The following is a 15,124-nucleotide window of genomic DNA, read 5'->3' on the forward strand; positions in this document are numbered from 1 at the left end:
CAAAAGGAACAAACAAAATTCCAGAGGTCTTTCTAACATCAAATGAATTTTCAGTGTTACTTTCAGGCTAATCTCTTCCACACAGTTTTCTTTTTAGATATCAGTTTTGCCCTGACAATCTGTCTTGGCTTCTAGAGTTCTGACAAATCGGTTATGGTATACAGAGCAAGTGAAACTATTTATTTTATTGGAGCAACTAATCATTTAAAGAACTACAAGTTTGCACATAAGTTTGGAGCAAAAAGTGGGGAAATAAATCATATTATATACCCTAGAAAATATATATGTGCCTACGAATAGGAAGGACTGTTCAGTGCAGCTAAAAATTTTATGTTGTGTTTTTTCTTCTGTCAAACAGCTGCAAAACATTCGGCAAAGGTGCAGTTTGGAGTGAAAATGGCAAGTGGGTGAAACTTACAGTGTTATAAAGTGCCGAATGATAAACTAGTCAGATACTATACAAAATAATAAATAAGAGGTTCTCCCCATATGTGTATGGAATGTACTTGTTCCCTTTTATACTCCTTTCTACTTTGTAGCTGTTTGATTTTGAAATGGATTGAGTTGGACAAATTTGACAAGTGATTCTTGCTGCATATGTAATTTTAGTCTAATTTTTAAAGAATGCTACCTAGTGTCATCAGTTTTGAATGGAATTACCCAGTAGTTTGAGGATTCAGGGATTGCCATTGTATTCTAAATTTTCTTTATATTTTTCTGTTACTGTTTTGCAGGGCAGAGTAGATGCTACTCATGCTTGATAAAGATTCTCACAGTAACTGCAAGCCTTTTTTTTTTTAAGCCAAGACTTGGGCTCTAGGACAGATATATCTGGTTTTGAAATCTGTCAAAATGATGATCAAATGATGATAAAACATCATCTGTGGAGTTTTATATGTGACTTTCCTAGGGTTAGATATACTAGCTGTTTACCCTCTACCAGAGGAGAATTAACAAATCAATCTTTAGGGATGGAATATGCTGGGATTTAATTGTAATCTTTAATTGTAAATTTTAATGGGTAGACTGATTTTGAGCACAGTCCTAGGCATATGTAGATGAGAAAAACCCTACGATTCTTACTGCTATTCTTTTTGCTGGGGAATGTTGGGAGTTGTACAATTTTTTTCTCTTTAGGATTGCAGTATGCCCTTAAAATCTTAACTCTCAAAGGTGCCATAAATAACTTCAGGGCTTCTCTTGCGCTGCTTCCAATACTGTACAAGCTACCATTTATCCCCAGGCACAGGTTTCTTTGGAAAGAGTAAGGTGTCAGACTTGGCAAGGATGCTTAAGCTTTTATCCTAACCAAAATTCCTTAAAGCACTTGGATAGGTACAGTCGCCTTACACCAGTCGAAGGAGTTTCGTGGCTCCTAAGCATTGGCACTTGTGGGGGAAATGGGAGTAATTTTATTTGAGATCTTGCTGAACATTCCATACGCATTTTCTGACTGTGCTCAGGTTCATGTTTTACTAAAATTTATCTCACTTTGAAATAATTATTCTCTCATTTGCCTGTAGCTTGCTACAATAACAATATGCAAACATATAAATTGTGATGTTTAAGCAATGCCATGATTTCTTGTGTATGGCAGTGTGAAGCTTTGCCTGCCTCAGATCCACATCATGGCCAAACTGGCTGGAAAGGAATACTGCTAGGGTAGGGGACGCTCTGGTATTTCTCCTCCTATTCACTGGCATTCAAATGCTACATGGAACAAAGAAATAGAGGCAGCCATTTTAATGGAAGATAGAGCAGCATGAAGGGGAAAGATCCAGTTCACTGATACATGACCAGTAACTCTGTACTGGTTGTGGATACCAAAACAACAGGAAATTGGTAGAAACTTTTGTATCCAGCAGTCAAAATAGGGTTCACTAGCAAACCAAGATTGGAAAGAGTGGGGAGCATAAAGTCAGTGGAAGCAGGAGCTAGGAAAGGAAGAGACTGAACTGATTACTGGATTTAACTTTGTAACACTCAAACAATAATCATCTGAAGTCTCTCAACCTCTAAGCAGCATACTCAGAGGAGCCAGTCTAATAGATGTTCTATGCAGGTAACATTCTTTAGCTTTTTGACTTTCCATCTCAATTTTCTCATGCTCAGTTTTGATTTATCTGAGATTAGAATCATCTGCCACCCTGGACTCTTGAATGACTGAGTTTGTGTCTGAACAAGAGAGAAACCAGAGTGTGTTACCCTTTTAGGCAAATGCATGTTATGTAGCTATTAGTATATCTTCTGTAATTGTTAACTTTTAACATGATAAACACAGTGAGTTTAAACATTTTTTTAAAAGGCCTTGAGTAACTCCCAATGAGGTTCTAGGGTCATCTCTTGTGTTCTTGATAGAAGAGGGATAGAATTGTCATAGTCATTCCATCAAGTATGTTACAGCATATTTCTTGTCCTCTGGGACCATGAATTCCTCTATCCCAGTAAATCTATTTTGACTGGCAGAGGCTTTCCAAGCCCTGCCACCTGATATGTGATAGCTGGAGATGCTGGGGACTGAATATGACACCTTCGGCATGAAAAGCATGTGCTCTACTGCATAACTACAGTCCCATTCCCCTTGGTGAGAAAGGTTATTATCCCTGCTTGTTCCCAATCTCAGCTTGAGGGTCATTTAATTCATAGCAATAGTCTTTTTATGAACTGCACGGCTGAAGCAATCTTCATAGTTACTTGAAAAAGTCAGGCAACAGAAGGAATAATATGCTATACCTATGTAGCCTTAATGGTAGCAGGACAAAGAAAACATTGTTGGGCCTCTCTGAATCTGAATTATGCTATATGCTGCATTTATGTACCTAGACTAGCTACAAAAGACATGTTTTGGGGAAACAGAGTGACTGTGTGAGCAATAAACATAAGGAGAACAGATAAAACATTACTTTTTTCAGGCATCATAGAATAGTAGAGCTGGAAGGGACCATGAAGGCCATCAAGTTCAACCCCCTGCTGTTGCAGGACACCACGTTACACATCCCACTCAGATGGCTGTCCAGTTTCTTTTTGAAACTGGTCTCTAGTGTGGGAGAGCCCACCACCTATCTAGGGAAGATTCTTTTCCCTCAGACATGTTTTGTAGATTAATGCCATCTTTTTTACTTTTCTTGTTAATACAAATGCACTAGCGAAGAAATAAGTTTATAACATGTGTTTGTTTATTTATTTATTGCATTTGTATGCCACCCCATAGCCAGAAGGCTCTCTGGGCAGCTCACATTGCAGACATAACTCAGCGATACTGATAAAAATAGATAATAATAGCTAAACCCATAATGCTTAATACTATAAAAAGTGCTATATAAAATGCAACAGAAAGATAAGCACAATATTAATGACAAGACAATGAAACTATAAAACTAAGTTCATAACCTAAAATGAAATACTAAACAAAAAGGTCTTGACTTGACGATGAAAGCAAAATAATGTGGGTACCAATTGGACCTCTTTCAGAAGGGAATTCCAAAGGTGAGGTACACTGACAGAGAAGGCTTTTTTCCTTGCTGATTCCCTCCTTACCTCATTTGGGGGCAGGGTTCACTAAGGAGGGGCTCCATTGATGATCTGAATGGTCTGGTAGTAATATATGGAAGCATGTCCAGAGTGGCTCGTGGTCTCTTGTTTATGCTGTGTTTTACCACCAACCTGGTACCAAATAACAGCAGCTAAATTAGAAAGTTTCACATTATGCAAAACCTCGAAATAATTATTAGGGCTTATGACACCAAAACTGTGGGAAAGTCCTTTTCAGCTAAACTACCTTTTTAACGCTAACATTTGTACATGTCTAAGCCTTTAGGCACCTTAGTTACACAGCTATCTAGCCAAATCAATTCCATCCCCAGCGATAATCAAAGGCAGTAGCTGAGAAACAGAGAATCCAGTCTTATCAAGAGTTATGTGTTACAACTATGCACAGTATATTCACATCTGTCAAGTTAATCCTGACTAACTGAAACTAAGTTTCCTTCCTGATAGAAGCAGCTAATTTGCATAGTTCTATATTTTTTACAAATGTATTTTGTTGGGAAACTGATGCATTACTAAAATACAAAACATTTTGAATTTAAATCATTATACTGAGTTGAGACATGTGGAAGCAACAGCAAACTTCTTGCTAATAAAAATAGAAGATAACTATGGAAGGATCAGAGGGACTCTAATATTTATGGTTTTTCCCTGAACCCTACCCACCATTTTTCAAATTGCACCCTGCATGAGAAATACTATAAATAAATGTGTGTGTGTGTATAATAAATTGTATATGTATATTAAGGATGGGGAGGGAATTTTTCTCTGGTTTTTAGTACTCTTTTTCCTAGTGCCAAAAGCAACATAACTGCTATGATATGACAGTGCTTATTCTGAGGCCCAATGAAGACTGCCACAGCAGCATGCTAAATGGTAGGGGATAGTGCTCCACTGAGGTTTTGTTCCATGTTACCACAGAAAGGCATGCCATTATAACTTGGATCAGCATCAGTGAACAAATTTGCAGGAAATTGGGGTTACGTGCCAGGATATATTGATCTGGTCGACATTTTACTAAGAGGATGGCAGTCCTGGGTCACAAGAAAGCATTCTTTTTCTCAGGTACCACATAGTAGTAGTGTGTGTGAGAGAGATGTAGGCAAAGAGCTCTTTAGTGTCTTCCTGGTGTGAAGATCAGCAGAGCCTCTGTCAACATTCTCTGGTAATTCATGTCTTCTGCACACTCCTGTCTGCTGCTTTTTTATTTTTGGAGAATGGTGTATTTTTCAGGAAAGTGGAATTGTTTGTGGGACAACCCATTGTTGCTGGCCTTTCAGGAACTGTTCTGAAAAACATGTTCCCTTTTCAAAATAAAATGATGATAGAAAACCATAGTATTCCAGGGAAGAAATTAATTTCTTTGCTTGTTATATGTTATTTTTATGGCTATTAAAAGCATGCGTGGGGGGGGGATAATTTTCTGTACTCCCATTCCCTGGATAATGTGAGAGGGACTTATTTTCTAGTTTCAACTGCACCTAAAAATCATGGAGCAAAATGTTTGAGGAAAATAGTCATTAAAACTATTTTATGTCAGAAAAAGATTTTATAAAATTAGAGGCCTGTGATATCTTAAAAGTAGTATATTTATTGGGGCATAGAACCCACTTATTCTGATTATGAAATGCTATCCTCGCATGTCATAAAACTATATAAATGGGTAGTAAATACCCTCCTAGCTCAATTTGGAATTGGCTTGGTAATTTCAAGCTTCCTCAGAAAAGTCTGAAAGAAAAAAAAAACCTAGCCTGACTTCAGGACAGTCTCTCCGAGTTCCTAATGTTGCTACACCAATGGTGCAGAGATGTGCTTAATCCAGTTCCCTCCTGGGACTTCCACTTGTGAGTACTGGTGATGTCTTCCACATGGCAAAGGGTGGAAAGTCAACCCTTCCCAGAATAAGTATGTTTGGATACAAGAGAGGAGTTTTTTTTAGATCTGAAAAGGAACTTTTGAGAGAATTAACCTCCCCCCCCCCCTTTTTTTTTTAAGGCTGGTATGTAGTATGATCATGTCATTCACTTAAAGGAAGTTTAACTGAAAGTAACATTTAGCATCAAAGAAATGTACAGTATATACGTACAAAGCAATCAGGACTCCTGTTCTGTTGATTGCTGTTAACCAGGAATGCACAGTGTCCAGTTTATATTCATAGCTGGCAAAAAAAGAAAAAAGAAAAACCCTTGTGGCTGAAATGGGGCTGGATTACAGCTAAGTATTGCCATCTTTGCAAATCTTTGGTGAGATCACGGTACATGATACAAAGGATAAAGTGTACGTGAGGCTGCAGGGAGGCTGAGGAATGTCGTCTGTACAGTAACCCTGTAAACACTTCCATGTGTAGTTCAAATGAATACAAAATAAGTACAGTTACCCTTCTACAGCATGACAGTATTCCTAGCTTTGCTGTACTGATTTTGCATCTGCAGTGAAAGCAAAATCCATGGCAAGTAAATTAATAGACTAATATTGGCTTTAGAAAATGAAGTCTCCTTTTCATGTCCTCTGTTGAAAAATGGTGACTCTCCAGGTTATCAGCAGTTATGATATTGAAGAACATGATATAGAATGCAGAAGTACGAGGTTCTCTGATGCCAAGCAGCTACCCAAATTATCCTTACTACTTTTGGGTAGAGAGGCATATGTTTGAAAATACAAGAACTATCAGAGATTTAAGTAATTCTCACCCCTTTGAGTTTAATTAGGAAACAGTGACATGGTTTCAATGGTGGGTTGTCAGCTTTATTTCAGAAATGGCTTGTTGTAACATGCAAACCTGTCACAGTGGCTTCAGCATGGTTTGCTAATTACATGCAGCATGCCCTGAGATCTCATGGCTTGTGGTTGCATTGTTGATGATGGCTTGTTTTCAGAGTGGCTTGTCATGATGTACAAATGTGTAAACTGCCCAGAGAGCTTCAATTACCGAACAGTATAGATATAAAACCAATCAATAAATCCTGCACAATGGCTTAGATATATAATGCATGTCAAAAGTCTACACAGTTGCTTGGCAAGAGTAATGGAAAACCAACAGCTCCACTTGCCGTTTCACAATCCTTCTGGCTGTGTCATGTTGGCACCATCTGTGAGCCTAATTCCTGTTCACATTTGGTTTCACTACTCACCTTGTGCAGAAAGTAGAATTATGCAAACTAAGCAAAGATCAGTTGGAATTTATGTAAAGTTTTCCAAATGCACTCATATTTCCTGATTTGTATACCAGTTTTTTCTTACTGTACAGAACTGTATGCAAATTCAGTCATACAAAAATGTAAGGGAAAAAGCAGAACAAAATTACACATTCCCATTCCCCAGAGATTGAAGACTGAAATTTTGGGGGAAATTGTACTTTTTACCTTTTTTCACTTTGGTGAAGTACTGTGCGAATTTACATTAGCTAATGTGCATTATTTAAAAGAATTTCCACAAAGGTAGGCGAATGTGTGATGTTTCCTGTATGTTTGAATGAGCATATTTGCATACCTTTGTGGATCGGGGTTTTTTTCTTTTAAAAGAATTTTGTGACAATCCACACAACACAGATGGAATGGACCAAACATGGGTGTGCCTCATTTTACTGTAAAACAAAATTGTGCTGAAAGGAGCACTGGGATACAGGTTTGGAGCATGACCAAGAAAGGAGCACCTAATTCGCTAATGGCAGCAGTGTGGAATAGTGTTGGCTTAAACAGACCACTGTGGTTTGTTTTCAGGGTTTCCTGATAAGTGGCTTATCAGGATGCACAATCTCACCCACTGTGTTTGCTCTGACAGCTGAAGTAGCTTTTCTGAACATGAATGGATACAGAAAACTCTTTTCTCTTGAGTATCTAAGTAAAGTTGGGAAATATATACAAATTATGCATGCTTAGTTGTGTGTTAAGAGCATCAGTAAATTCTATTGTCATCAACTTTTTATTTGATGAAGGATCTATCTATATGGTATTTCTCTCTTACTCTCTTATGTTATACAGTGTTATGTATAAAGAAGTAAGAAAGACATACTTATAAAGAAGTAAGAAAACATTCTTAAAGGGTAAAATTGAAAAAGACCTCAATTACCTAAACTGCAGGTTTCGCTGCTGTTTCTGGTTGTGAAAACCTCTGCATAATTTGTTAAAATATGGGATAAATCCTAATGACTTGTTAAGGAGAGAGAGAAATGCACGCGTGTGCGCACACAAGTCTGAGACGTGACACGTCACTCACTTGACAGCCAGTGGTCCTGAGATTGCTTTGGGAAAGCTTGCAGCAATTCTGTAATGTTACTGGGATTGTGGCCAACAGGTTTTGAGGTACTTGTATGTCAGAGCCAAAAATGGATTTTTATTTCACAGTGCAGAGCTGGAAGTCAGATTTGACTTTTCAGCCAGAAGCTGCTAATTGGCTTGCTTTAGTTCAAACGTGACCAGAGTCCTTTTTGAGGACCTGCAGCACAATGATGTAAAATTATTTTAATTTTCTCTTAAACCTTTTAATTTTCTTATAGACAGTAGGAAATGAATGTCTCCAGAGTTTCAGTATTCAGCTAATTAACTTTCCCAGAGCTAGACCTTACCATAAGACTCAAAAGACTCGAAATTAGAAGTGCTTGAGGTTATGTGGAATGTTCCATTAACTTGGAGCTGAGAAATTAATGCAATTTTTGGATATGTTAATTCTAAGGTAGAAATATTCCATGCCAGTTTTTTATATTCCTATAATGCCATCATGTGTTTGCTGACACATTTGATTAAATGATTTCACAATGAATTTAAAAACACAATGCTTAGTTGTCCAGAATTTTTACTACAATATGTATAGTGGACATTGTAAAAAGGTAGAACAAATACAACCTTCATATACTAAGTGGGTGCAAACTCCAGATGGAACCATGGTTTATTGCTTTCACCTTTGGATAAGAGACCAAATGTTGTAACTGAACTTGCTGAGCTAAGCCATGCTCTAAGACACCATGTTAGGAAGGCAGGAACATGCTTGTTGCTTGATCCAGATGCAGTACTTACTACAGCTATGCAACTAATGATGCCAAACCCATTTCAAATACAGTTTCACATTTTGGATTGTAACAGATCCTTACCCATGGAGTGCTTATTCAGGAGTAATGCTTAAGTGTGATTAAGGAGAAGAAACTATGGATAAAGCATTGTTTTTTGATAAGGCTACTGACTAAAAAGAAAAGATGGTGTCAATTAAAATCAGTACTATATCCAGTTGTAGCTGATAGCCTGTTAAAAGTCTTGCCTGCCACTTCCCATTCCATTTACAAATGTTACTCCAATGTTGGAATGAAATAATATTAGCTTGCTTTGTGCTCAAGAAGTTTTAAATGCCCCCTACTACTATATCACCATTGAAAATAAAATGAGTCTACCCTTCTTACCATAATGTAGAGATTCTGTTGGGCTCCAACAAAAAATGTGAATACAGCCACATTTGTCTTCTGTTACTCCAACTTCCTGCTTGATGTGAAGCTAAGTGGTGGTAATGTGTATGGGTAAAGGGGCTAGGAGAGGTCCAGACTAGGACTATAGAGCTGTTAAAGACAGACGTAACCACTGTGCTGTAACTATCAACTTTCTTTGTCATTTACCATAGTCATGCATTCATAAGCTGTGAGAGAAGAAATAAACATTCCAGATTCTTTCACCTGCCAGTTCACAAGCTAGTAAGACTCTGCTTATCTCTTCAGTTCTTATTTTCCAGATAATCTTGAAGGTAGACATGTGCCTCCAATTGAAACCTGGATGTAATTATTCTGTATTGCTTCCTGGATTGATGCCAGAACATTTTCACTATTAACTAAATGTCATTGAATGATTGGTTGTGAAGCATAATCAATGAAGTCTGAAAAGAGCATTGAGTTCTATTTGGACTGAAACTTCATTATTCTGCTGAATTCTTATAAGATTGCTGGGCAATTTTATTCAGCACTGTATAGTTGAGGGAGAATGGATGTTTTCATAAGCTTCAATCTGCTTTATATAGCATTAAATGGTTCTGATGGGAGACTCCAGTAACACCTGCAGGAATACACTCCTGGAGGAATGAAACTGCACCCCTTGAACCCCCATCAGATGTCGCAAGTGTGGCCAGTGGTTAGGAATGATGGAAGTTGTAAACTAACAACTTTTAGAAGGCTTACAGGTTTGTTGCCCTTTATCTCAAAGTTTGTAGTCACTATGCAGGTTAATTTTATTTAATTTCTGTTACTGATGGCTCGTAAATATGCTAGGCTTGAATTAAAAGATTTTTGTTACTCAACGTAAATATCAATTACCGCAATATTTCATAAGTTACTGCATCACAGAATAGTATAACTAGAATTTACGTGAAAGTCTATTCATACAATCCCTACTGTTATTCGGGGTCGTTAAATTGCTACAATGCTACACTGTCATCATTACACTTGGTGTTTAAAATCAAACTGACAAGAAGAGAAACCAAACCATATCATACTGGGCAAGAACTGTTTTGAAGCTAAAGAATATATTAAAGAAACCCAGATGACTTGAGCAAACCGAAGACCATCTATTATCTCACATTTATTTCAGTTTTTTCTCGAGCAGAACTAAACTACTGATTTGGAGATCTGCCACAATCAAGTTACTGTTTCCATCCTTCTTTGTGATGCTTTTCTCTTCATGAAAGTTTGTTGATGATAGCTAAATGGAACATCCATAAAAAAATGCAGTATGATTGTTACTCCTGTGCAGCAGGATGTCTTTCCACAGTGTGGGCTCATATGTCACCTGTATAAGCTCCTAGAGAACATACATCTGGCTATCAAAACATTTGCCATAGCTGTCCTTAGTTACCTCTCATTGGGACTAATGTAACATGTTACATGCGGAACAGTTGGTTTCTGGACACAGTTCATGCTATTAGTTATTAAGTTATTAAGTTCAAATATGTAAATATTTTGGAGCAACGGGAACTCACCCCTTTGTGCAGATTCGAACTGGTGATCTTTCGATCAACCAGCCCAGCAGCACAGCAGTTTAAACCACTGCACCACCTACTTCCCTATTTTGGGCCCAGGTTGTCTAAAAGACCATCTCTTCCTGTATGACCTTGTCTCTCTGTCTAGAAGATTGCCTGAGCATGTTTTCTGGTGCATCCTGGCTATATTCAAAGGGCATCTGGTAGGAATGCAGGAAAGAGCCTTCCTGTAGTTGCCACAGTGTTTTGGAACGTTGTGCCCTGGGAGATCCAGCTTGCTCTTTAATGATCTTCTGCCACCTTTGAAAACATACCTTTCCTTGTTAATCTGTATATTCACTGGCATTTATGTTTACTTTTGGTTTTTATTAGGCTTAACTCTGCACTTAATTGCTCTTGTATTTTTCCCTGTATCTTTGGACTGAAAGGTGGGGCTCACATTTTCTAAAATAAAAATAGGTACTCACCTGCATCCCTTTTCTTTCATGTACAATACTTTAAAAAAACCCTCAATGTTTGAGATAGAACAGGGTTTAAATGAAAAAGAAATACATTTCCAGGGTGATTTATCACACTCTTCTTCCAAAAAAACTCAGAACAGCTCACATATTCTTCCCAACCAGTGTCCCATGCTGGTGCCATACAGGTGCTGCATCTGGTTAGCCACCACTAGTGACTGCATCATACCCCTTTGGTTAATACATGTATAGCTGAAACAGCATCCCCTCTTGCCGTATGAGTAAGAAGCGGCCAAAGTAGTGAAGATACTGCTGTTCTTTCCAGGAAGTGGTTTCATTGCTGGAACCTCCTTCTTTTTTAAAGAAAAGCAAAGTGAGAAACATTCATTCTGAGAACGTCTTTCAGTAACTGATCAATGGTGAATGCACATGACATCTAGAGCCTCTTGCTCTTTTCAAGTTGGGGCCTGTTTTATCGTTTTGCAATAAGTGGCACGCCATTAGATAGCAGCAGCTGTATACAGACTACATGATGCATTGCTTCAATAGTTTATCCTCTTAAAAGCATCTTATATGAAAGCAGGTGTCACAGCCTCAATCTAGTTTAAGGATATATGAATCAAGGCAAAGAGAGAACTAATGATCCTGTCTGCCTGGTTCCATCAGGCAAGCATATGCACCTGAGTAGACCTTCTTGGTTAATTTGGGGTAACAGCTGAGGAACTGCATGAAAGCAGAAGAGCCCAGTTTAGAAATGGCAAAAGAAAAATGGTGAGGTGGAGGTTGGTCTCCTAAAGAGGTAAGTGTAGCAAGGAGTATCATGGGGACGGAATTAGTATAGAATTTGGTTTGATTAGAATATCTGTTAATAAGAAGAAAGGGAACAAAACTGCCCTTCACATTAGGGATTAATGCAGTCTATCAACTCTGTGCTATTTTAAAGCTTAAAGTCCAGTTTGAAATGCTTGAGAAGAGAATATATGCTACTTCTAGATCTTATTGGCATGAACAACAAGTTAACAGCAATAATGCCAGACTTCCTAAAGGAAGTAGCCATGTACTTATCAACCAGCACAGCTGTGGCTATGTTGGTTTTGCAGTTCTCTGTTAAAAGATAAAATTGAAATACCACTTCTGGAAAGTACAGAAATGTTCCCCAGTACTGAAACATGTCCACCAGAATCTTCTCCAGTAGGTACAAGGCAATACAATTGTGAAAGAAAGATCAGCATGCCTGCATGCATTCACCATTTGGAAAAATTCTCTACTGTGATTGGAAGATTATGGGCATCCTGTGAAAAGCAGAAGAGACAAGGAGAAGAAGGTTGCCTCTGTGCTTCTCTGACCCCGTGGAACACTTTGTGTTTTGGCTCGGTGTGTGAGGAGAGGAAGCTTCAGTGCTGCCAGGGTACTAGGTGTGATGGTGGAGCCTGTCTCTTCCCTTGTCTTCACTGCCACTCAGAATGCCCACGAAACCTCATCTCTGAAGTTGCTCTTGTAACCTCAGAGCTAGGGCAGCGCCAAGCTTTCCACAGTAGCTGCTGCAAGGGCACAAGGATGGTGCTTTGAGTTCAAACTCCCAGCTCCAACCTTCGGGTAAGTTTCTGAGGTCAGAGTCGAGACTCAGAATTCTCCTATGACCATCTAGAGCCTTGCCTAGCAGCCACAGGATTGTGCTATATATTTATATTGACATATAAATATTAAGTGTCACATTTAAAATACACAATTAAAAATAATTTCAGCTATAATGTCCATACAACAAACAGTAAGATGAAACCGTCTACAATTAATTCTAATTAATTAAAGGCCAGAGAAAACCTGGGTGAACAAGTGAATTTTCTGGAGCCATTTAAAACATTTCATATTTTCTGTCTTGTGAACTGTGTGTGTGGGGGGGTGCCCCACCACAATTAAGATAATAGGAAGTATTTGCCAGGCATGCCAGTTCATATAGCTCTATAATCTATAAGAAATATGATGTAATTATATGATGCAGAACTTCCATAAATACACTATGGTACTGAAGAAATAGAGGGGAGAATGTATTTTTGTAAGTGGAGCCCTCTGAATAAATCATCCATGTCTTAATGCAGAGCAGCAAAAGCTCATGCAGTGGACAGCCAGTTTGTCTGCTAATGCAAGTGGTCTACTCTCTTGAATAGTGCAGTGTCTGAAATGTAAAGTGTTGGAAGATTACTGCAGCCACTTCTTTTAAAATCATGAAACTAGCCTCTTCAATCTTCTGTATGTCCTCACTTCAGATGTCCAGTTTACACCCACAAACGCACACACTAGATGGGAAGTGTTTTTCAGTGTAAGGTTGGTAATGGCTCTGAGTAAGTGTCAAGTGCTACACTCCAAGGCATCTCTCCGTTTTCAGGCACGCTAATGTGTATGCCCTCATGTTATAAATACAGGTTCAACTCTGTATAATCATTAAATTTGAAATGTTCTTGGAGAAGTGATTCCATTAATACTTCCATTTAGAAATTAAAACATTGTGTAAAACATGGCAATGAACTCAAAAAAGATTCCAAATTAATTTATTAACTTGTCCTTTCGTGTGTGTGTGTGTGTGTGTGTGTGTGTGTGTGTGTGTGAGAGAGAGAGAGAGAGAGAGAGAGAGAGAGAGAGAGAGAGAGATTTTATTTGCAAACCATATTGTTCTGTCTCCAGAAAACTGAAACTTGAATTTTGCTATCAGATAAGTAAAAATCATTAAAATGCAGCATGCTTTAAACTAAATGGTTTACATTGTGTGAGGAGGCTTTGATCACAAATGAACAAACTTAAATAGTTTGTTCATTTCCAAGTAGCCCTCTTAAGCTTTTCACAATGTGGATACAGTTCCATCCACACACTTTTTCCCTTTTTCTGCAAGATGGTTTATATAATGATATATTGCACTAAGCTATATGTCTAGTTGTGCTGGTTTGGATCCCTAAAAGGATGTATCACTTTAATTCTGTAGGTAATAATAACCCATTCTATTTGTGTTGTACATCTTTCTTGAATAAGCTCTTCTCTTGGGATGTTTCAACCATCTATTATCATACCCCTTCCCCATTTGGCTTAAAATAGGTATCTGTTTCCTAAGTAGTCCTTGGCTAAAGGACTGCTTCAGGATTTCATGACTCCTAAAGTATTTCTCTCTTCTCCGCCTTCTAAATCAAGTGAGAAAATTTTATAATGTATTAGAATTGGCTCATGAAGAATATATCAAATGAAAGATGGCAGCAAAAGGTAGTGCTCTTGAAAGGTTCTCCTGATTTACTTACTTTCCTGCAGTGGGTAGTAAGATGTGGCTAAGTTGGTAATCTGGTACGGGTCATCTGAAATAGCCTAGCATTAGCTGTTTCGTTACTAAATCTTACCTTGCTGTATTCATTTTTCTAGGCACACCAAAGACTTCTTCCATGGCAGACCGTAAGAGTGGTTTATTGCAGTACTATAGTGCCATCTGATGGTGAGTACGATAAACAAATTGGTTAAAAGATTTCTATTCAAATACTCAAGAGTGGTGTATTTGTCTCATTTTACTTAAAAATGTAACTCAGTAGATTTTTCCTTGTAAATCACGACCAGTGGCATTAAGTAGTAGGAAGGAACAGTTCAAAACCCAATGAAAAAGTGTGCTAGCTGAATGAAATTCCATCAGGCCAGCCTAGTTTTCTTCACAAGAAGTGCACGATTTAGAATTTCCCCTTCCCCTTCCCTGCTTCTTGTTTACATAAGGTTCTTCCTTCATGAATATTTATTCTTGGTAACCTAATGACAGGTGTCTGTCCTTTCTAAAACATCACTTTGCCAATCTAGGTTAGGGCTGTCACTTCAAGGTCAAGTCTGTCTTGAAGGTCAATTATATTTCTTTTTATTCTATGAAATAGTACATACCTGTACTTGGTCTTTTCCAAACCTAACTTAATATATATAATTTAATTTCAGATTTATTTATCCTTTTTTTTTTTGTTTTGCAACTGCTTGGGAAAGCTTTACCAATGATGCTTTAAAAAGGTTTTGCATTTCTTGCATCTTACTTTGAACATACATGATAGCATATGCAATCTTAAACAAGTTTTTTTCAACTTTCTCTGTTGTGCATTTCCAGCATCTACAATATATGTATTCCAGCTGAAAATATATTACTGCTTCCCCTTTTCCAAATTTTC

The 15,124-nt window shown here is 37.9% G+C and overlaps 1 protein-coding gene across 2 annotated transcripts in view; it reads left to right on the plus strand.

Annotated features, from left to right (window-relative positions):
- The window catches only part of MCU (mitochondrial calcium uniporter), a 109,110-nt gene that overhangs the window by 71,886 nt on the left and 22,100 nt on the right, over positions 1–15,124 (plus strand). For both annotated transcript variants that reach the window (XM_044420535.1, XM_044420537.1), the window contains one exon: positions 14,352–14,421. In XM_044420535.1, coding sequence (XP_044276470.1) covers positions 14,352–14,421 — 70 coding nt within the window. The remainder of the gene's footprint in view (positions 1–14,351; positions 14,422–15,124) is intronic.

The sequence above is a fragment of the Varanus komodoensis genome, unplaced genomic scaffold (genome assembly GCF_004798865.1).
Source record: "Varanus komodoensis strain SLA01 unplaced genomic scaffold, ASM479886v1 scaffold11, whole genome shotgun sequence".
NCBI classification, from domain to species: domain Eukaryota; kingdom Metazoa; phylum Chordata; class Lepidosauria; order Squamata; family Varanidae; genus Varanus; species Varanus komodoensis.